Source organism: Trichomonas vaginalis, chromosome II, assembly GCF_026262505.1.
Source record: "Trichomonas vaginalis G3 chromosome II, whole genome shotgun sequence".
Taxonomy (NCBI): Eukaryota; Parabasalia; order Trichomonadida; family Trichomonadidae; genus Trichomonas; species Trichomonas vaginalis.
In genome coordinates this window covers 559,498-581,869 of record NC_067204.1, presented here as the reverse complement: position 1 = coordinate 581,869, position 22,372 = coordinate 559,498, and the positions used below count along the sequence as shown (strand labels likewise).

The 22,372-nt window shown below is 30.1% G+C and overlaps 9 protein-coding genes across 9 annotated transcripts, besides 2 other annotated features; 2 read left to right on the top strand and 7 right to left on the bottom strand.

Annotated features, from left to right (window-relative positions):
- Nucleotides 1-310: 310 nt before the first annotated feature.
- On the bottom strand, nucleotides 311-2,036 carry TVAGG3_0460920 (chaperonin subunit eta CCTeta; the record flags this gene model as incomplete). Its single annotated transcript, XM_001304936.2, has 1 exon — nucleotides 331-2,016. The coding sequence occupies one exon, from the start codon at nucleotides 2,014-2,016 to the stop codon at nucleotides 331-333; it is 1,686 nt and encodes a 561-aa protein (XP_001304937.1).
- A 696-nt stretch (nucleotides 2,037-2,732) lies between these two features.
- Nucleotides 2,733-3,525, bottom strand: TVAGG3_0460910 (RNA polymerase II transcription regulator recruiting protein; the record flags this gene model as incomplete). The annotated part of the gene is made up of 1 exon (XM_001304935.1): nucleotides 2,775-3,269. The coding sequence occupies one exon, from the start codon at nucleotides 3,267-3,269 to the stop codon at nucleotides 2,775-2,777; it is 495 nt and encodes a 164-aa protein (XP_001304936.1).
- A 1,355-nt stretch (nucleotides 3,526-4,880) lies between these two features.
- TVAGG3_0460900 (RNA polymerase II transcription regulator recruiting protein) lies at nucleotides 4,881-5,591 on the bottom strand (the record flags this gene model as incomplete). The annotated part of the gene is made up of 1 exon (XM_001304934.1): nucleotides 4,881-5,591. The coding sequence occupies one exon, from the start codon at nucleotides 5,589-5,591 to the stop codon at nucleotides 4,881-4,883; it is 711 nt and encodes a 236-aa protein (XP_001304935.1).
- Nucleotides 5,592-5,795: 204 nt separating this feature from the next.
- On the bottom strand, nucleotides 5,796-7,031 carry TVAGG3_0460890 (uncharacterized protein; the record flags this gene model as incomplete). The annotated part of the gene is made up of 1 exon (XM_001304933.2): nucleotides 5,796-6,983. The coding sequence occupies one exon, from the start codon at nucleotides 6,981-6,983 to the stop codon at nucleotides 5,796-5,798; it is 1,188 nt and encodes a 395-aa protein (XP_001304934.1).
- Nucleotides 7,032-7,224: 193 nt separating this feature from the next.
- Nucleotides 7,225-8,008: a mobile genetic element.
- Nucleotides 8,009-8,533: 525 nt separating this feature from the next.
- Nucleotides 8,534-9,335: a mobile genetic element.
- A 47-nt stretch (nucleotides 9,336-9,382) lies between these two features.
- TVAGG3_0460860 (uncharacterized protein) lies at nucleotides 9,383-10,409 on the top strand (the record flags this gene model as incomplete). Its single annotated transcript, XM_001304932.1, has 1 exon — nucleotides 9,383-9,874. One exon carries the CDS (start codon nucleotides 9,383-9,385, stop codon nucleotides 9,872-9,874), a length of 492 nt encoding a protein of 163 aa, XP_001304933.1.
- Nucleotides 10,410-11,666: 1,257 nt separating this feature from the next.
- Nucleotides 11,667-12,837, top strand: TVAGG3_0460850 (C2 domain-containing protein family; the record flags this gene model as incomplete). Its single annotated transcript, XM_001304931.2, has 1 exon — nucleotides 11,781-12,644. One exon carries the CDS (start codon nucleotides 11,781-11,783, stop codon nucleotides 12,642-12,644), a length of 864 nt encoding a protein of 287 aa, XP_001304932.1.
- A 551-nt stretch (nucleotides 12,838-13,388) lies between these two features.
- On the bottom strand, nucleotides 13,389-13,829 carry TVAGG3_0460840 (glycoprotein 38 family; the record flags this gene model as incomplete). The annotated part of the gene is made up of 1 exon (XM_001304930.1): nucleotides 13,389-13,829. One exon carries the CDS (start codon nucleotides 13,827-13,829, stop codon nucleotides 13,389-13,391), a length of 441 nt encoding a protein of 146 aa, XP_001304931.1.
- A 1,696-nt stretch (nucleotides 13,830-15,525) lies between these two features.
- Nucleotides 15,526-16,560, bottom strand: TVAGG3_0460830 (glycoprotein 38 family; the record flags this gene model as incomplete). Its single annotated transcript, XM_001308477.1, has 1 exon — nucleotides 15,526-16,560. One exon carries the CDS (start codon nucleotides 16,558-16,560, stop codon nucleotides 15,526-15,528), a length of 1,035 nt encoding a protein of 344 aa, XP_001308478.1.
- A 1,104-nt stretch (nucleotides 16,561-17,664) lies between these two features.
- On the bottom strand, nucleotides 17,665-18,699 carry TVAGG3_0460820 (glycoprotein 38 family; the record flags this gene model as incomplete). Its single annotated transcript, XM_001308476.1, has 1 exon — nucleotides 17,665-18,699. The coding sequence occupies one exon, from the start codon at nucleotides 18,697-18,699 to the stop codon at nucleotides 17,665-17,667; it is 1,035 nt and encodes a 344-aa protein (XP_001308477.1).
- Nucleotides 18,700-22,372: the final 3,673 nt, after the last annotated feature.

The window sequence follows — 22,372 nt, the reverse complement described above, 5'->3', positions numbered from 1 at the left end:
GAATTAAAATGCAGTAATATCTAAACGTGTAATGCAAAGAGCATTATGAGATCCTGCCCATAACTAATCAACCAGAAACTAATTTAGGTGGTTAGGACATAAACACTCAAAGTATCCAATTTGCATCTATTACATGCATCACACAGTCGAGTTATACAGATTTCAACTATCAATTTTAAAAAACCTTATCCATAATAAAATTATATTTTCAAAAAAAAAACTAAAATATATACCTTTTACTATTATGTTCCTAACATTTGTTAGTATTATTAAGTGTTATAAGATATAAAATCAAGTAAGTTAAAAAAAACACCAAGGTTTTATATTATTTTAGCGCATTCCGGGGAGACCTCCAGCTGGCATTCCAGCACCTGGAGCAGGCATTCCACCACGGCCTCTAACGGCAGACTGTCCTGGGAGACCTGGGTCGAATGTTGTCTCGTGCTGTGGGATCTGAACTGTCTCATCGACGGAGAGGATTGTGCAGGCAGCCTCGCAAGCAGCCTTGAGAGCGTTCTTCTTGACGACAAGTGGCTCCCAGATGAAGTTCTCGACAGCGTTGAGTACACCGCCTGTTTCGATGTCTACACCAGCCCAAACACCGTCAGCCTTCTCGTGGGCAGAGCGGAGTTTGTTGAGTGTCTCGAATGAGTCGAAACCAGCGTTGTTTGTAAGTGATCTTGGGATTGCTTCGAGTGCATCTCCGAATGCTTCGACAATGAGCTGTGCCTTGCCGTCCATCTTGAGGGCGATCTCGTGTAAGTGCTTGGAGATGACCATTTCGATGGCGCCACCACCACCGACAATGCGCTGGGCCTTCTTTGCGCGGCGGACAATCATGATGGCATCGTGGATTGAACGGCCGGCTTCCTCGAGGAACTGTTCAGCACCACCTCTGAGGACAATTGTAGCTGCACGGCCATTGCCGCCTGTAAAGATGTTGAATCTCTTGGAGCCAACTTGGCGTTCTTCGAAATCAGCGCATGTACCAAGGTTCTTGGCTTCGATGTTTGATGTTGTAGAGAGAATGCTGGCGCCTGTGCACTTGGCGAGTCTGTTGAAGTCTTCGTCTGGAACACGGCCGGCTGAGAAGATATCGTGGTCGGCAAAGAACTGTGTGGCGACATCACCGATTGGCTTCTTGCTGATGACGATGTTGGCACCGGAATTGAGGCAGTCGTTGAGCTTGCGGAAGATGATTGCCCATTCAGCATCAACGACTTCCTGGAACTCCTTGGCGTCCTCGACACGAACTTCAGCACCTGTGCCTTCAGCCTTGAGCTCGAGCTCGACGTTGAGAAGTAAGATCTTTGGATTCTTGAAATGCTTTGGCTGCTGTTCGAAACCGGCGTATGAGAATGTGCGTTCGAAAGCGACGCCTGGGACGAAGAAGGAGTCCTGGAGGGAGCCACCTTTGACGAGTTTAACACCAAGATCGTTTAATCTCATGTCCTCATCGAGCTGAAGAACGGCATCAACGATCATTGGAGCAAAGAAGTAACGAGAATCGGAAACGAGTTTGCTACGAAGTGTTGTAGCAGCGCATTGTTCAAGAACTTCGCGCTGAGAGCCATCAATTGTAACTGCGACTTCGTCAAGCTTCTTGAGAGCAGCGTTGAGTGCTGTTCTGTAGCAGCGGCAAATGAACTGTGGATGGACACCATCTTCGAGGAAATCTTTAGCAGCATCGAGTAATGATGTTGATAAAACGATAACTGATGTTGTACCATCGCCGATTTCTTCATCCTGTGATTTGGCAACGTCAACTAATAATTGAGCAGCTGGATGAACGATGTCGAGCTCTTTCATGACGGTGGCGCCATCATTTGTAACAATAGCACGACGGTTGTTGCTGTTATGAATGAGTTTATCCATACCACGTGGGCCAAGTGTCGAGGCAAGGATTTCACCAATTGCGTGGCAAGCATTGATGTTTGAAATTAATTGGCCAAGACCTTGAGACTGGTCAACACCTTCACGAAGAAGGATGATTGGTGGACGAATCATGTTCGACATGTTTGTTTTCCTGTGTGGTCAGGTGAAATGTAAACGGCTAATATTTTTCCTCTTCTTATTCCAATTTTGCAATATTATTAAACAGGATATGAAAGAGATTATTTTAAATACATATTCGCTCTTTCAAATCATAAAATAATTTATAAATGTCAAGAACAAAAATGAAAAAATTAAAATCAAAAAATGAAAAACAAAAAAATTTGGAATTTTTGGCTAAAAGATTATCGACAAATAGTCTCGTTAATAGCTTGTAAAGCAATATATGATTACAATGTCTTCTTATTTCAAATAAATATAATTTTCTGTTTCGATATCTGCTTTCCAATCTCATATCTGTGAAGTATTCCACAATTGTTTCGTCAGTTCTAATAAATATATGATATTTTTCCAGTTAAAAATCCATAGATAAGCCTTTGAAACTCATTAATGAACTTTTATAATGAAACTATCATTTTTAGTTTAGAATCAATTGAGGAAATATAATCAAATAATCAATATTCATTAATGATCAGCTCATTTCCTGTGGAACAACATAGATCTTAAATTTGAGTATATTGAATTACAGATTTGTAATCTGTAAACATGTTATCATGAAAGCAGTTAACAAAGTTCCCATCATATTTTCAAATTAGATTCAATTAATTCTATCTCACGCTCAAATCAATTCGAAAAAATATACTAATTCCAATAAATACTATTAGAGGTTATTATTAATTATCAATATTTACATGAAAATTAAATTCCCTGCGGAAAATCCTTTAGACCTTCAGGAAGCTGTCGAGGTCAAGTTCATTTAATGCTTTTTCTTCGAATGCCGCAATTATATCTTCAATGATTAAAGGATCAGCTACAGGAATTTGGGTCTTCTGAATTTTCTTCGGCTTCGAATTATTTGATTGTTTTTTATTTTTATGATCTCCTCTGAGATATTTTACAAGAGCTGTGTTCCATCTATTCTTAATATTTGTACCACTTCGTCCAGGGAGATGCAAAGCAATTTTAACCCAATGAGCACCAAATTCTTTATATTTTTCAATGATTAATTCATCTTCTTCTTTGGTCCAAGGTTTTGATATAACAGTAGTGTACAAATACTGATTATATCTGTCTCTGCATTGGCATGTTGTTCTTCCTGGTAAATATTGAGCAATTTCTTCCCAGGTTTTATTCTTCTTATCTTTCGCAAGTTCTCTTAATAGATCATCTTCTTTTTGGGTGAACCTTCTACGCGATTGAGACTTTTCACTATTCATATTGTCAAGTGATGTAATAATGAAAGATAAAAATGGAAAAGTTAATATTTCAATAAATTTGAGAATAACCAATTGAAAAATTTTAATGGACTCCAAAATTGTGAACACCATACAATTTGAATGCCTCATAAACTATATAAAAAGCTTGTAATTATATTGCTCATACTTAACCCTATAGTTACTCAATCAATCGAAAAACAATTAGCTTTTGAATTATATAATGATTACAAAATAAATATTTCTACTTAGACAATCAATAAAACTAGAGCTTTTTCGATTCCAATAAAATTATTGAAATATTTCAAGGGCGGATGATAAACAAATAAAACATGTTTAACAAAATGAAATAAGCTAAACTTACAAAACTTATAGTTGATGACTTTTGACACCATTCTCAAAAATCAATCAATTGAAAAAGTTCATGATATTCTTCTATCAACTATTACATTAACTTTTTTACATTTACATTATTACATTGAATTATTATTCAATACTGCAATTCAATTTTTCAAAGCGATTTTTGACAACAACTCAAAATCTCATTATCGATAGATTAAAGCCTGAAGTATATACATCCTTTTTAATTTTATCTAATTTCTCCCCATTCAATTATATAATTCTATCATGACGATGAAAGTGCATATTTATATTAAAGCAGATTTATTTATCTGATTTTTTTTATTAATGAAATACTTTATTCAATTTTCCGATGTGATAAATACTTCTTAAAAATAAGTTGTTTGACCACTTATATATCTTCTTAGAATAACGACACTGTTTTTTATTTCGTTTTTGTTGTTTAATGGAAAACGTCAATTCAATATTTCCCAAATATGATATTTTATGCATAGTTTTTGATAAAAGCATTGTACATCATCTTAACTTTCATTTTTTTGGTTAATAACCATGTTTTAAACTAATTTTTCTCAATGAGGAAATTGAAATTAAATTTTGTTTCATATCTTTACATTTTTCTCAATACTATCATTTATAATCATTGAAAGACAGTTGTGGATTCATTTAATTTTTACAATTAAGTGATGTCAGGATTTGACCAATTTTGTATAGCGTTTTATTCAGCGCGGAACATTTACCATTTGCATTCATTCTGTAAGATATGATTCCTATTGCTTTATTATTATTTTATTTGCTTTGAATGTGCTCAATTGGAAATTATCTAAAAATCCAGCCCCAATAAATAAGAAAGGCCTATTTTTTGAACGAATTTTAATACGGGTCTGCCAATTAACATCCGAAATTTCATATAAAGATTTTCGAAAAAAGTATAAAATATATGTAAACCTTATTAAAATGTTCAATTTATATTTAAGGGAGTGTGTGCAAAAATATTTTCACTTGTTTTTCCTTTTACACAATCTCACGTTCAATTTAGATTTCACAGCGTCGATGGTCATAAAACACGTGATTCGCTCATTGAGAGGAATAACCTAAGGTTTAAAGGCTTCATGTTATATATATTTATTCAAACAAATACAAAGAGATTAAAATAAATTAGGATAATAACTCAAAAAAGCAACAGATTGATTGAGATACTATCGCTATATCATATATAATATGTATGGAAGAAAATTAACAACAACAACAAAAAAATTATTCCCAGAATTGGTCAAAAACAGGATCTACTTCTTGATCAGTCAAGGAAAATGCAGATGTGTCTGATCCAGATATAGTGCTCGCGGAGAAATCAAAATGCCCTTGAGAGAAAGCTCCAGGAGAAAAAGATAAGTTTCCTTGGGAGCTCTGACTGAATGCGTTAGGAGATGGCTGCTGGGAGAAGAACATCATCCTTGGGTCTGTAACTACGTTTGTTGGAGGTGGATTTGATTTTCGCTTGGAATTTTTCTTGTTTATAAGTGATTGTACCTTGTTTTTGATTTGTTGATAGCTCCTACCTGGCAATCTTTCTTGGTAAAGTGTATAGCTTTTTCCTAAAATTGGGAATAATTGATTCAACTTATCTAATTCTTCCTGAGTCCAGTCGCTCTTCTGTAAGGCTGGATGTAGAACATTTTTATAACGTGCACTGCACTGAGAATTGTTTCTGCCAGGTACCATTGCAGCAACTTGAGACCAATTTTTGATTTGACCGTTTATTTGGAACATTTCTACTGCTGCAAGAAGCTTCTGATCTTCCTCTGGTGTCCACATGTTCTTACCATGAGCTACTTTTTGTGGCTTTGCAGATGGAGCTGGAGAAACTTGGGGAGTTGGCTCTTGAGGTTCTTGCTGTTGTTGAAATGGGTCATTAAGGTCCATGTTTGCACCATTATCAAAGTCGAAAAAATTATTTTGATCATCCATTATTTTTTTTTATGATTTTTTTTTCAATGGTAAATCCACGCCCATTGAAAAAATCAAGGAAAAGTTGAATTATATTTCTTAGGTATATTACAACATTTTTTGAATAATAAATTTTTTTCCGAATTATTTTTTTGATTTTGCAATCAGTAAGAATTAAACATTGAAAGCATTTATTTCAAACATATACAATTTATATTTAACAAGTTACAGCTTATTTTTTCTCAACAAAGAGTAGATAAAAATTTTATTTCGCTTATAAAGGCGAACGATAATAGCAGTGAACACGAATGATAAAGTAGAGCTAATGAAGAACCAAAAGACATCATATCGTGTCAAATCAAATTTGATCTTTATAAGTTTCGGTTTTCTGTCATTAAAAGATCGTGATTCGATGTATCCTTGTTTGCTATAGTATAAAGTATCGAAATGCATCTTACACAGGCCTCCAGTATTGTTAATTTTCTCAAAATTGTAATCAATTGAAACTTCATTGTTGAAATCAGAAGAGAAGCAGCAGCAAATGAAATGAACTGATGATCCATATTTAAATGTTAGTGTATGAGTTCCAGCTCTTTTATTTTTGAAGAAAATTGAATCAGATAAAATGATTTCTCCGCTGTTTAAATAAGCCAAAATAGCAGCAGCTGCAAGAGGTTCATTTGAGTTATGATCATTGCGTATGTAACTGCAGAAATCTATAGATGTGTGCTCTTTTTTCGTAATAACATTGCAGCCGTTATGGATTTGTGCAGAGTTTTGATCAAATATCGTGTATAAATATGATGAACATCCTCCAGAGTCTTCAATTACTCCTACACATGCTGAAGCCGTGTTTTTCGTAAAATTAGTATATTTTAAGTCAGATAATCCATCTGCTTGTCGATAAGTAGAAGCAAAAAGCTGAGAACTAGCTTGCGTATTGACGTTATAATGAAGAAGAGTTATAGAATTTTGACCTCTTATTGTAAGATCGCCGGCTTGCATGTTTCCTTTGTTTTTCATGAAAGAACAGAATGTTATGTTTATGTTTGTTGTTGTGTAGATAGCACTAAAGCTAGATAAACATTCACTTATCATACAATTTTTTAATTCAACTGGAAATTCCGTATATATCGCACTCCCATTGATTTTCTCTGCGTTGCATTTCGAAAATATACAATCTGTTAATTTATATTCTCCTTCAAAGATAGTTTGAGTTTCAAATTTTTGCTTTTTTAGTAAATTATTAGCAGAATTGAGATGTATGCAAGAATCTTGAAAATGTTTAAATCTTGTTTTCGAAATCTGAATGATATTTGAATTAGAATTTGAATATAATAAAGGATTTGTAAATTTAAAGAAGTTTGAAGATCGTATTTGTAATGTAGATTTGGAAGAAAGCTGATTGCGCATGATTAATGGCGAATTTGAGAGTACCGAAATTCGCAAAGATGATATCGTGAAATTCATTAATATTTATGTTTATAAGATGAATACATTACTTATGAGAACAATTATCAATAAACAAGTTTGTAGAATTTTCATTTTTTTCCAAAGAATTCATTGGATTTTTTTTGAATCCCAAAAATTTTCCTATGAAAACACATCCATTTTATTTGTAGATCAATGTTTGTCTGTTTGGCTGCTTGACCACAAAAAAGGTACATTCACTATTTTTGACAAAATTTTAAATTTTCATGGGGTTGTAAATCTTATAATAACTAGATGAATAAGGAATGAATCCCAGTATAATGTGCATCATTATATTAAACACTATATGTAAGGCTAATGATTCTATTAACACTTATGAAGATCTATAGTATTTGAGCAGATAAATTTGATAATTTCCAAAACTCTTATATTTCAAAATTAAAGTGTGCGAATGCATTTAAATGAGAGCAAAAAGAGATTGATGCTGTTAAAACTAGGTGTTAATTTGCAATTATTTCGCATCACAAGAACTACCCAGTAAATTCGGCTATCTTTCTTTGCAATTATTCTCCATTATACATATAATATAATGGTTAGGGTTTGAAGAAAAGTTACTAGAGAATTATTGACTTTTGAAATAATGCAGAATTTTACTTGAAGAAATCATTAATTTATGAGTTCCAAATTGCTAAGCATGACGAAGGATCATTAAATTTGCTACAATTAAATACACTTATTGCAGAATTAAGATTTTTGAAATTAAAAGTTTGAAATATTGCCTTTTGAATAAAAATTTAAATTTTATTATATATCATGATAATATCTTATAGAAATTAAAAGAAAATATTTTAAACCATTCAAATATTTTGAATGTCTTATCAATTTAAAATATTAAAAGATAGCTTGATTTTATCATCATTAGTTGTTATCAAAGTTTTCTTCTTTTGATGAACAACAGTAAATGATTTGTTAATAGCTTGTCTTCCTTTTTTGCACCAAAATCAAAATTCTCACCCGATCAGTAATCGAAAATTTTGTAGCATATGATTATTTTCCATTGAAAAATTATCACTAAAAAACTTTAAAAAATTAACTTTTATTCTTAATTTCATGTATGAAGGAGGTAGGAAATGACTTTAAGATTGACATCCTATTCATGGCTAAAGTTTTAGGAACTTTGAAGCCTAATTTGATATTGAAATTTTGGAAGATCAATGAATATGGGGATAAAAGTTGCATATCCTTGGACATTAAGAGGACATGTTATGAGAGTGGATAGCGTTCGACGATTCACTGAAAAAGTTACTCCTCGAAAAGACTATCTAAAGCCATCAAGTTTTTTGAATATTTTCTATCGTCTTTTTATTTTTAGTAAATTAGGATGCTCATTAAACAGTATGATTAAATATACAAAAATTTTTAATTTATTTTTCAAGGGAAAATAATCGTACGCTACAAAATTCTTTCGATTCATCATTCAATTGAGAATGATAATTTTGTAGCATTTTTCTAAAAAACGCTACAAAATTATTAAGTTATGATGATAATCTTGCACTCAATTTTGAAACTCTCTGATTTACAAATAAGCATTCCTTTGGAAAAGCAGTCCTATTATGATTCAAGATATTTTAAAGCCCCATTTCATACAATGCGCAGATATATTCGAAATTGCAAGAACTCTCAAGAAAAATGCAGCAGCAAAGAAGATTCCAAAGTTTCTAGCATCAAAAATTTACAACCTTAATACAACAGTTAAAGAGAAGCTCGAAAAGAAAATATTTAACCATAAAGCTGGAAACCATTCGATATATACTAGTAGATCTAATAAAAAGTTAATTATAACATATTTTACATGCTATTTGTTGACTCTGTTCCATTATATTACCATATATATCTTTTTGAAATCTAAAATATTTTTACGATTTTAACCATGTGTTGTTGAAACCATATATCAATCTTAGCTAAAGTATAGTTTATGAGTTTGTCACCATCTAACGTATGAATTTTCAAAAATGTCAAATATGTTCATTTTTTCTGTATATTCAGCCATAATTTCACGTAGTTATACTATTCAACTATTATTTAATATTTTTATCGATTTAAATATATGATGAGATGCTTAGTTCTCCCGGAAATCGATTTTTAATCGCAATTTTAACTTTCCAAAAAAAATTCAAAAATAAAAATCCCTCTCAATTTTCTGAGTTTTATAACTCGCCAAATCTCTAGCCAAATTTTTTTTGGCCCGTATAAATATTGTTAGGCACTATATAGGGATGCTATTTATCCTATTTTCATCCCATTTTACTGTTATCGCCTAGTGAATGTACCTTTACCACAAAAATGATTCCTCGAGGATTTGTCACTTTTACAAAGATTTTATGGAATCATCATCAAATTCAAGTCCTCGAGTTAGCACATCAAAGAAAACAGCGAAATACCATATTAAAATGCGCAATTACTTTGAAGAAAAGACTCGAGAAAGGAAATATTTCTCAAATCCATTCCTTTGCGATATTAGCAGTGATAACGAAGATTTTGCATTAGAAACGGTCTTACCATCAAATCAAGGATTGAATATAAAGATCAAAAAGAGTGAGTTACAGAAGGAGAATAAGCCAGCCGACGAAATTTTGAACAAACAAGTAAATTTAGATGATGCTAACCATGTTATTTCAGCACTCAAAATGCCAAAAGATTACAAAAATACAGCAAAGAAACTCAATAAAGCTAAGAAACAGCTAAAAGAACTCAAAAGATCTCAATCATTATTCGACAAAATTACAATTGGAGAAAGCAACCAAATACTAAATGAAATATTCCAGGATACAGAAGAACCTCATGAAGAGGAAGAAGAAGATTTCTTGATATAAAATTTATCTCAATTGTTATGTCCGAAATTCAATTTCATCTCAGTTAGGTTGATTGTATTCTTACAGTTACACCAGTTTATCATATAGTTATTGTATGAAACTTCGAAATTTGATACATCTTGTTCAGTTACATCGAAGTTTCATGTTCTCGTAGTTAGAATCATCTGCAAAACAGCATACAAGATAAATATTTTTAGTTTTTGCTCGCAAAAAACAAAAATTATCTTTCAAGATGTTATATTTTAGCATCGAAACATGTAGTTATGCATTAAATTACAAAACACTGCTCAACACTATACTCTTTTCATATTATTAATGAATAAATAGTTCTTTATATTATCAATTCCAAATTTTAAAGTATTCCTTGGTATCACAGTTTCCTGATGTGTTAATATCATGAGTTATCATTCTCCTCACACCATTTATCCATTATTTGATGCCTTTCAGGTATGAAAAAAGCTTCAAATTGTATTTTGACAATATAAATGTTCATAAGGTAGTCACAAAATCTAAGTAGTGAGGCTCTCAAAAATTGAACCGTACTCCATACAAAATTTGTGTACCCTCACTACTTAGATTTTGTGGCCTTCAATTGAGAGGTTAGTTTTGATAGAGCACGTTATAAAATTAAAAGGGAAAAATAAATAAAATTTAAACATTTAATTATATATAATGTAAGGAGTGTAATTCCAAATTTTCTAAAAACTATTCAAATTTGAGCATTTTTTTGGAAATAGTAAATCTAATATGTACATCTAATAACAACATGATTCATCACCTTTTCAAGCTCTGCAGTCAATTTTTTGAAATTTGATTGAAATAAATGTAGCAAAAATTACATTTCATTAGGGAATATATGAGTTTCTCTGGAAACAGGCTGATAAATTTTAAATTTTGTCCAATCAACATGAATGCATTGAGAAATTTGGATTGATTTTCTGGTAGAATCTGGAACAATTCAATCATGTATAAATGGATCATATAATCATCATGAAATGTTAGTGTTAGAGTTCAAAAGAAACAGAATGAGTGGAAATCAAACACAATCTGAATAATTTTAAACGTATACAATCTTTAAGTTTGTATTTTGAATTCTACATATATGATTGTGTAATTCGTTCTTTCAAATTTTCGGATTCAGGCATGTTTTGATAAAATTCATTCCCAAAAACGTCAATTAACAATTGAATTTAGTGTATTTTAAATATATATACGTATTATATTTTATAAATTATATTAAATTCGCAAAATTTTAAGTTTTAAACAAAAATAAAAAATGTTCAAAATATGAAATTATTCATAGGATATTAAAATTTACATGTTAGCAATTTTTTTGAATTGCTTTCAATTTTCATATTGAAATTTTTAAGATTTTTTTCTGAAATAATAAGCAAGAATATCAACCTAAATAATATTAAATTCCATGCGTTAATTTCCTCTCAAAAGTCATTGACCGCCTCTCAATCTAGATTTTGTGAGTACTTTAGAATTTTTGATAATATATTTAATTAATGAATTTGATATATATACCTGGTATTTTTAGAAATGCCATTTTTTATATGATTATTTAGAGACCGATATATTTTGAAAACAAGAATGGAATTATAACTAATCCCAAACGACATATCTAAATTCTACAAAATCATGGAATCAAAAATTGTTACATAACGTTTACAAAATTGACTTTAGTATTAATATTTTTTTGTTATTTTTCGGTTTTTCATTGATGGGAGTTTATGTTAATTCAGTCGGTTATCTTTACAAAAAGGTGACATTATATTTGAAATTTATTCATCTCAAAAAGTGCTCATTTTATTTAAAAATAAAATCAAATCTATTTTCATCATAAACATCCCAGATATAATGGAAGGGATAAAAATTAAACATTTTATTTTTCACTTCATTTATGTTCCACTTCAAGATTATCAGCTGTAAGGATCTTCCTAGAAAGGATGCCAACGGACTTATAGATTCTTACGTAGTTATCGAAACAAAGGGCAAGGAAAACAAAGCAAGACCAGGTGGCAAAACAAAAGTTGTCCAAAATGATTTAAACCCAGTCTACCCAGACCAAACTTTCGACATTCCATCCGATAACTGCTATACAGTTAAATTCACAGTTATGGATGAAGATGTTCTGAAAGACGATATGGCTTGCTGGATCAAGATCAAAGTTCCATCTCTCATGACAAGGCTCGGAGATAAAATCACAAAGGAGATGCTTGTTAAGAACCCAGAAAACCATCCAAATTGCCGCCCAGCAATCACCTTCATGGTTACTCTCGATGGCGATCTTGCATCAGATCACCCAGCTAAAGACGCCCAGGTTGCAATTCCACCAAAGCCAAAGTACGAACCACTTGTTATCGAGCCAGTCAAGGATCACAACATCTATGTTTACAACATTCTTGTTCTTGATCCAGAAAACAAGAAATATTACTTCTCAGAGAACCCAACCGTTCCATCGTTCATCAAGAAGGAGGGCGATAAATATACAATCGATCATAACGGCCGCAAGCTTATCGTTATCCCGGTTTTCAGAACAACTCGTGACTTTAAGAAGACAGTTTTGAAGGTTAAGGCTAACGACCTTACCCTTGAGCAGACCCTCATCTATCGTGGCGAATGGCTCATGGATAAGGCCCTTAATCTCCCATCTAAGGAAATCAAGCAGATCCATCCATTCCAGCGTAACCAATACAACACTCAGAACTGGGTTTCTCTTCTTCCAGAACAAATTAAGCCAGCTGGTGAATACACCACTTACTAAATCTGATTTTCGGAAAGGTTTTTTATCTAGCTAAATATATTTTCAGTTTTATCTAAACAATTAAATTATTAACTCTCAGGGCTTCTTTATCAACAATTTTTGCTGTCATCATTAAATTCTTCGTTCAATATTGGATTGCAACCATAATCACTAATTAAGACATCAAGAACAAATGCATAAAGACCAATTAAAGCCATTTTTTTATATAATATTCTTATTCAATTTTTTTTCAACATTCTCCGGAGTGAATTATAATCAACCATTTGGATATTATTGAAATTTGACAATAAATAAGTGAATAACAAAAGGGAATTATGCTTTTTTTTAAAATATTTGAAAATCTTTGATAATTTGTGACTTTATTACAAAACAATAATTTTTATTCGAAGAAACATTCATTTGTATGTTATTTGCTACATAATAGATATATGATATTTATGTGATTCGGTTCTTTTTAATTTGGAGAAAGAAGAACAATTCATATTTGTGCTTTCAGCTGTTATGCTACTAAATATGTTCCACCTAAAAGAAAAAAATGTTTTTGTTTATTGAAGCGGAGTCTATCCAATTTTCATTGAAAAATTCTTTCAATGATATCACACTGATTGCAATCCAAACTGCAATAAATAATATTGTTGTTTTTAATGTGATTGTGTTACTGGGCATGATTTCTACAGTTGAACTAAATATAAAGAAATAATTGAAAGATTATTAGAAAAAAAAATATATGTAAAAAAAAATCATTTATGCATTTTCGCCAAAGCCTGATCCTGAGTTTGATTTAGGAGATTCTTTGCCTTTCTTCAATAATAGAATGACAACAACGACAATAATCACGATGACAACAACAACTGCGATTACGATGAGAGCAATTTGATATCCCTTCAATCCTGGGTTGTCGTATTTTTGTGTATCTTTCTCAACTTCTTTCTTCGTTTTTATCTTGTTCTCAGGGTTGAACAAATACAATTTTTCTTTTTCGAACAACATTTCTTCACCCTTTGGAGGATCTCCAATTTTTTCAAATTTAAATGTGATCTCTCCTTCTGATTCTCTTCCAGCTTCTTTTCCAACCTCACGTGCATCACGTATGTCTGGAAATTCATCATCATTATATAGTTGTGCATCAAAATATGTCGCATTTAATCGAGTTCGACCATTTGCGGTATGAAATATTATTGACATATTTACATTAGTTGTTGTATTTGTTATTTTCTTCACAGAATTGTCAGCGTTTACAATTTTTACATTTTCGTAAGAATAACTGTAATGAGATTTGCTAAATTTTGAATGCGATTTTAGATATACTTTCTTAGATCCTGAAGATTCAGTTGAAAAGTAGCTCATTGTTTTATATTGATGATCATATGTATATGATATTTGTTTAGTTCTATTCGGATCTAAATACTGGGTTACATTTCCTTCTTGATAAAAAATTCTGATGGAGAAACTCTCACAACATGTAATTTACATCCTTTCGTCTTATCTAAACATTTAATTAATGAATGAACAAGTGTTTCATTGGATGATATAGCCAACGGATTTTTTACTGTTTGTGTAGTGTTTTCATTGTCTTTAAGATATTTAGCAGTAACTTCATATTCCGTATTATCACTTGCAATGAAAAATGTTCCAGCAATACATTTTTCTCCTAATGGATCAACCTTAATGATTCTTTCTCCGTAATTGATTTTAGAACAATTTGGAAACGAATATTCTGGTTCATAACGATCTATAAAAGAAGGGACTCTTTTCAAAGAAAGATCTTTGAAGAACATTTTATTAAAAATGAATAAATATTCATAAAAACTTCGTCGTACTCAATATTTATTAGAATAAAATTCATAAATGAACCAAAATCATATATCACACCGAGAACAACCAAATATTAGAATTGAATTATCTTCTCAAAAATATCATCCTCACAAAATAAATGAGATATTTCATAAAAAAAAATTGAGAAACATAAATTCGATAGTTATTTATTTAAAATGTATAAATTATAATCTCCATTTTTACGCTTTATCAAAATTTAATGTTCAGATTTTTGAATAGTCGCCGACATTTTTCAATTGATCATGTACATTAACTTTAAAAGAATCTGCATAAACTAATATTATAGTGTGAAACAAGAAATTTCACTCATTGCTTTGATGAATTTTTCTTCAATTGATCTAAATCCTTTGATTTTAATAAAAACAACATGTTATATTTTACAAATACATACTATTATCAAATGGTTAACTCAAGATTCTAAATAAAAAATATTTTTAAAAAATTAAATAAATTGAATTCAAATATATCATTTATTGTTAAGTTTTATTGCATTACTTTTTTGTTTCGATTCTTCTTTTCCTCTTCCTTCTTATCTTTGATCTTTTCGCGTGCAATTTCAATGATTTCATTCATTTTGGGTCTGAAAGGAAGGAAGAACTTATGCGAGCACAAATCGAATGCCGCACGACTTCCTTTGTTCTTGATATCGATGTGTTTCAAAACATTGATTATTTGCTGTAATGTGAAGTGAAATTCAATATTTTAAAAAGATTGGGGATTATTCAAAAATTAACAATTTAACAACCAACTCATTAGAACAATTAATACACGATTAATTTTTGAATTGATATATGTTATATGAATATTAGAAGATGATGCATTCAGTTTTTTTTATTAAACCAAGTTCTACTGTTCCAGACAAATTTCTAACAACTTCTTTCACAATATTTATACAAATGAAACAAAGATATTCTATTGTAGTAATTCAGCTTGAAACAAGGAACTATTTAAATGAATGGAGTATATTAAAGATCTATGTATATCCATTATAGCTTAAATTTGCATATGGGAATTAAAAAAGCAAATATTTGTAAAAAAAAATCATTTATGCATTTTCGCCAGAGCCTGATCCTGAGTTTGATTTAGGAGATTCTTTGCCTTTCTTCAATAATAGAATGACAACAACGACAATAATCACGATGACAACAACAACTGCGATTACGATGAGAGCAATTTGATATCCCTTCAATCCTGGGTTGTCGTATTTTTGTGTATCTTTCTCAACTTCTTTCTTCGTTTTTATCTTGTTCTCAGGGTTAAACAAATACAATTTTTCTTTTTCGAACAACATTTCTTCACCCTCTGGAGGATCTCCAATTTTTTCAAATTTAAATGTGATCTCTCCTTCTGATTCTCTTCCAGCTTCTTTTCCAACCTCACGTGCATCACGTATGTCTGGAAATTCATCATCATTATATAGTTGTGCATCAAAATATGTCGCATTTAATCGAGTTCGACCATTTGCGGTATGAAATATTATTGACATATTTACATTAGTTGTTGTATTTGTTATTTTCTTCACAGAATTGTCAGCGTTTACAATTTTTACATTTTCGTAAGAATAACTGTAATGAGATTTGCTAAATTTTGAATGCGATTTTAGATATACTTTCTTAGATCCTGAAGATTCAGTTGAAAAGTAGCTCATTGTTTTATATTGATGATCATATGTATATGATATTTGTTTAGTTCTATTCGGATCTAAATACTGGGTTACATTTCCTTCTTGATAAAAAAATTCTGATGGAGAAACTCTCACAACATGTAATTTACATCCTTTCGTCTTATCTAAACATTTAATTAATGAATGAACAAGTGTTTCATTGGATGATATAGCCAACGGATTTTTTACTGTTTGTGTAGTGTTTTCATTGTCTTTAAGATATTTAGCAGTAACTTCATATTCCGTATTATCACTTGCAATGAAAAATGTTCCAGCAATACATTTTTCTCCTAATGGATCAACCTTAATGATTCTTTCTCCGTAATTGATTTTAGAACAATTTGGAAACGAATATTCTGGTTCATAGCGATCTATAAAAGAAGGGACTCTTTTCAAAGAAAGATCTTTGAAGAACATTTTATTAAAAATGAATAAATATTCATAAAAACTTCGTCGTACTCAATATTTATTAGAATAAAATTCATAAATGAACCAAAATCATATATCACACCGAGAACAACCAAATATTAGAATTGAATTATCTTCTCAAAAATATCATCCTCACAAAATAAATGAGATATTTCATAAAAAAAAATTGAGAAACATAAATTCGATAGTTATTTATTTAAAATGTATAAATTATAATCTCCATTTTTACGCTTTATCAAAATTTAATGTTCAGATTTTTGAATAGTCGCCGACATTTTTCAATTGATCATGTACATTAACTTTAAAAGAATCTGCATAAACTAATATTATAGTGTGAAACAAGAAATTTCACTCATTGCTTTGATGAATTTTTCTTCAATTGATCTAAATCCTTTGATTTTAATAAAAACAACATGTTATATTTTACAAATACATACTATTATCAAATGGTTAACTCAAGATTCTAAATAAAAAATATTTTTAAAAAATTAAATAAATTGAATTCAAATATATCATTTATTGTTAAGTTTTATTGCATTACTTTTTTGTTTCGATTCTTCTTTTCCTCTTCCTTCTTATCTTTGATCTTTTCGCGTGCAATTTCAATGATTTCATTCATTTTGGGTCTGAAAGGAAGGAAGAACTTATGCGAGCACAAATCGAATGCCGCACGACTTCCTTTGTTCTTGATATCGATGTGTTTCAAAACATTGATTATTTGCTGTAATGTGAAGTGAAATTCAATATTTTAAAAAGATTGGGGATTATTCAAAAATTAACAATTTAACAACCAACTCATTAGAACAATTAATACACGATTAATTTTTGAATTGATATATGTTATATGAATATTAGAAGATGATGCATTCAGTTTTTTTTATTAAACCAAGTTCTACTGTTCCAGACAAATTTCTAACAACTTCTTTCACAATATTTATACAAATGAAACAAAGATATTCTATTGTAGTAATTCAGCTTGAAACAAGGAACTATTTAAATGAATGGAGTATATTAAAGATCTATGTATATCCATTATAGCTTAAATTTGCATATGGGAATTAAAAAAGCAAATATTTGTAAAAAAAAAATCATTTATGCATTTTCGCCAGAGCCTGATCCTGAGTTTGATTTAGGAGATTCTTTGCCTTTCTTCAATAATAGAATGACAACAACGACAATAATCACGATGACAACAACAACTGCGATTACGATGAGAGCAATTTGATATCCCTTCAATCCTGGGTTGTCGTATTTTTGTGTATCTTTCTCAACTTCTTTCTTCGTTTTTATCTTGTTCTCAGGGTTAAACAAATACAATTTTTCTTTTTCGAACAACATTTCTTCACCCTCTGGAGGATCTCCAATTTTTTCAAATTTAAATGTGATCTCTCCTTCTGATTCTCTTCCAGCTTCTTTTCCAACCTCACGTGCATCACGTATGTCTGGAAATTCATCATCATTATATAGTTGTGCATCAAAATATGTCGCATTTAATCGAGTTCGACCATTTGCGGTATGAAATATTATTGACATATTTACATTAGTTGTTGTATTTGTTATTTTCTTCACAGAATTGTCAGCGTTTACAATTTTTACATTTTCGTAAGAATAACTGTAATGAGATTTGCTAAATTTTGAATGCGATTTTAGATATACTTTCTTAGATCCTGAAGATTCAGTTGAAAAGTAGCTCATTGTTTTATATTGATGATCATATGTATATGATATTTGTTTAGTTCTATTCGGATCTAAATACTGGGTTACATTTCCTTCTTGATAAAAAAATTCTGATGGAGAAACTCTCACAACATGTAATTTACATCCTTTCGTCTTATCTAAACATTTAATTAATGAATGAACAAGTGTTTCATTGGATGATATAGCCAACGGATTTTTTACTGTTTGTGTAGTGTTTTCATTGTCTTTAAGATATTTAGCAGTAACTTCATATTCCGTATTATCACTTGCAATGAAAAATGTTCCAGCAATACATTTTTCTCCTAATGGATCAACCTTAATGATTCTTTCTCCGTAATTGATTTTAGAACAATTTGGAAACGAATATTCTGGTTCATAGCGATCTATAAAAGAAGGGACTCTTTTCAAAGAAAGATCTTTGAAGAACATTTTATTAAAAATGAATAAATATTCATAAAAACTTCGTCGTACTCAATATTTATTAGAATAAAATTCATAAATGAACCAAAATCATATATCACACCGAGAACAACCAAATATTAGAATTGAATTATCTTCTCAAAAATATCATCCTCACAAAATAAATGAGATATTTCATAAAAAAAAAATTGAGAAACATAAATTCGATAGTTATTTATTTAAAATGTATAAATTATAATCTCCATTTTTACGCTTTATCAAAATTTAATGTTCAGATTTTTGAATAGTCGCCGACATTTTTCAATTGATCATGTACATTAACTTTAAAAGAATCTGCATAAACTAATATTATAGTGTGAAACAAGAAATTTCACTCATTGCTTTGATGAATTTTTCTTCAATTGATCTAAATCCTTTGATTTTAATAAAAACAACATGTTATATTTTACAAATACATACTATTATCAAATGGTTAACTCAAGATTCTAAATAAAAAATATTTTTAAAAAATTAAATAAATTGAATTCAAATATATCATTTATTGTTAAGTTTTATTGCATTACTTTTTTGTTTCGATTCTTCTTTTCCTCTTCCTTCTTATCTTTGATCTTTTCGCGTGCAATTTCAATGATTTCATTCATTTTGGGTCTGAAAGGAAGGAAGAACTTATGCGAGCACAAATCGAATGCCGCACGACTTCCTTTGTTCTTGATATCGATGTGTTTCAAAACATTGATTATTTGCTGTAATGTGAAGTGAAATTCAATATTTTAAAAAGATTGGGGATTATTCAAAAATTAACAATTTAACAACCAACTCATTAGAACAATTAATACACGATTAATTTTTGAATTGATATATGTTATATGAATATTAGAAGATGATGCATTCAGTTTTTTTTATTAAACCAAGTTCTACTGTTCCAGACAAATTTCTAACAACTTCTTTCACAATATTTATACAAATGAAACAAAGATATTCTATTGTAGTAATTCAGCTTGAAACAAGGAACTATTTAAATGAATGGAGTATATTAAAGATCTATGTATATCCATTATAGCTTAAATTTGCATATGGGAATTAAAAAAGCAAATATTTGTAAAAAAAAAATCATTTATGCATTTTCGCCAGAGCCTGATCCTGAGTTTGATTTAGGAGATTCTTTGCCTTTCTTCAATAATAGAATGACAACAACGACAATAATCACGATGACAACAACAACTGCGATTACGATGAGAGCAATTTGATATCCCTTCAATCCTTGTCGTATTTTTGTGTATCTTTCTCAACTTCTTTCTTCGTTTTTATTGTTCTCAGGGTTAAACAAATACAATTTTTCTTTTTCGAACAACATTTCTTCACCCTCTGGAGGATCTCCAATTTTTTCAAATTTAAATGTGATCTCTCCTTCTGATTCTCTTCCAGCTTCTTTTCCAACCTCACGTGCATCACGTATGTCTGGAAATTCATCATCATTATATAGTTGTGCATCAAAATATGTCGCATTTAATCGAGTTCGACCATTTGCGGTATGAAATATTATTGACATATTTACATTAGTTGTTGTATTTGTTATTTTCTTCACAGAATTGTCAGCGTTTACAATTTTTACATTTTCGTAAGAATAACTGTAATGAGATTTGCTAAATTTTGAATGCGATTTTAGATATACTTTCTTAGATCCTGAAGATTCAGTTGAAAAGTAGCTCATTGTTTTATATTGATGATCATATGTATATGATATTTGTTTAGTTCTATTCGGATCTAAATACTGGGTTACATTTCCTTCTTGAAAAAAAATTCTGATGGAGAAACTCTCACAACATGTAATTTACATCCTTTCGTCTTATCTAAACATTTAATTAATGAATGAACAAGTGTTTCATTGGATGATATAGCCAACGGATTTTTTACTGTTTGTGTAGTGTTTTCATTGTCTTTAAGATATTTAGCAGTAACTTCATATTCCGTATTATCACTTGCAATGAAAAATGTTCCAGCAATACATTTTTCTCCTAATGGATCAACCTTAATGATTCTTTCTCCGTAATTGATTTTAGAACAATTTGGAAACGAATATTCTGGTTCATAGCGATCTATAAAAGAAGGGACTCTTTTCAAAGAAAGATCTTTGAAGAACATTTTATTAAAAATGAATAAATATTCATAAAAACTTCGTCGTACTCAATATTTATTAGAATAAAATTCATAAATGAACCAAAATCATATATCACACCGAGAACAACCAATATTAGAATTGAATTATCTTCTCAAAAATATCATCCTCACAAAATAAATGAGATATTTCATAAAAAAAAATTGAGAAACATAAATTCGATAGTTATTTATTTAAAATGTATAAATTATAATCTCCATTTTTACGCTTTATCAAAATTTAATGTTCAGATTTTTGAATAGTCGCCGACATTTTTCAATTGATCATGTACATTAACTTTAAAAGAATCTGCATAAACTAATATTATAGTGTGAAACAAGAAATTTCACTCATTGCTTTGATGAATTTTTCTTCAATTGATCTAAATCCTTTGATTTTAATAAAAACAACATGTTATATTTTACAAATACATACTATTATCAAATGGTTAACTCAAGATTCTAAATAAAAAATATTTTTAAAAAATTAAATAAATTGAATTCAAATATATCATTTATTGTTAAGTTTTATTGCATTACTTTTTTGTTTCGATTCTTCTTTTCCTCTTCCTTCTTATCTTTGATCTTTTCGCGTGCAATTTCAATGATTTCATTCATTTTGGGTCTGAAAGGAAGGAAGAACTTATGCGAGCACAAATCGAATGCCGCACGACTTCCTTTGTTCTTGATATCGATGTGTTTCAAAACATTGATTATTTGCTGTAATGTGAAGTGAAATTCAATATTTTAAAAAGATTGGGGATTATTCAAAAATTAACAATTTAACAACAACTCATTAGAACAATTAATACACGATTAATTTTTGAATTGATATATGTTATATGAATATTAGAAGATGATGCATTCATTTTTTTATTAAACCAAGTTCTACTGTTCCAGACAAATTTCTAACAACTTCTTTCACAATATTTATACAAATGAAAACAAAGATATTCTATTGTAGTAATTCAGCTTGAAACAAGGAACTATTTAAATGAATGGAGTATATTAAAGATCTATGTATATCCATTATAGCTTAAATTTGCATATGGGAATTAAAAAAGCAAATATTTGTAAAAAAAAAATCATTTATGCATTTTCGCCAGAGCCTGATCCTGAGTTTGATTTAGGAGATTCTTTGCCTTTCTTCAATAATAGAATGACAACAACGACAATAATCACGATGACAACAACAACTGCGATTACGATGAGAGCAATTTGATATCCCTTCAATCCTGGGTTGTCGTATTTTTGTGTATCTTTCTCAACTTCTTTCTTCGTTTTTATCTTGTTCTCAGGGTTAACAAATACAATTTTTCTTTTTCGAACAACATTTCTTCACCCTCTGGAGGATCTCCAATTTTTTCAAATTTAAATGTGATCTCTCCTTCTGATTCTCTTCCAGCTTCTTTTCCAACCTCACGTGCATCACGTATGTCTGGAATTCATCATCATTATATAGTTGTGCATCAAATATGTCGCATTTAATCGAGTTCGACCATTTGCGGTATGAAATATTATTGACATA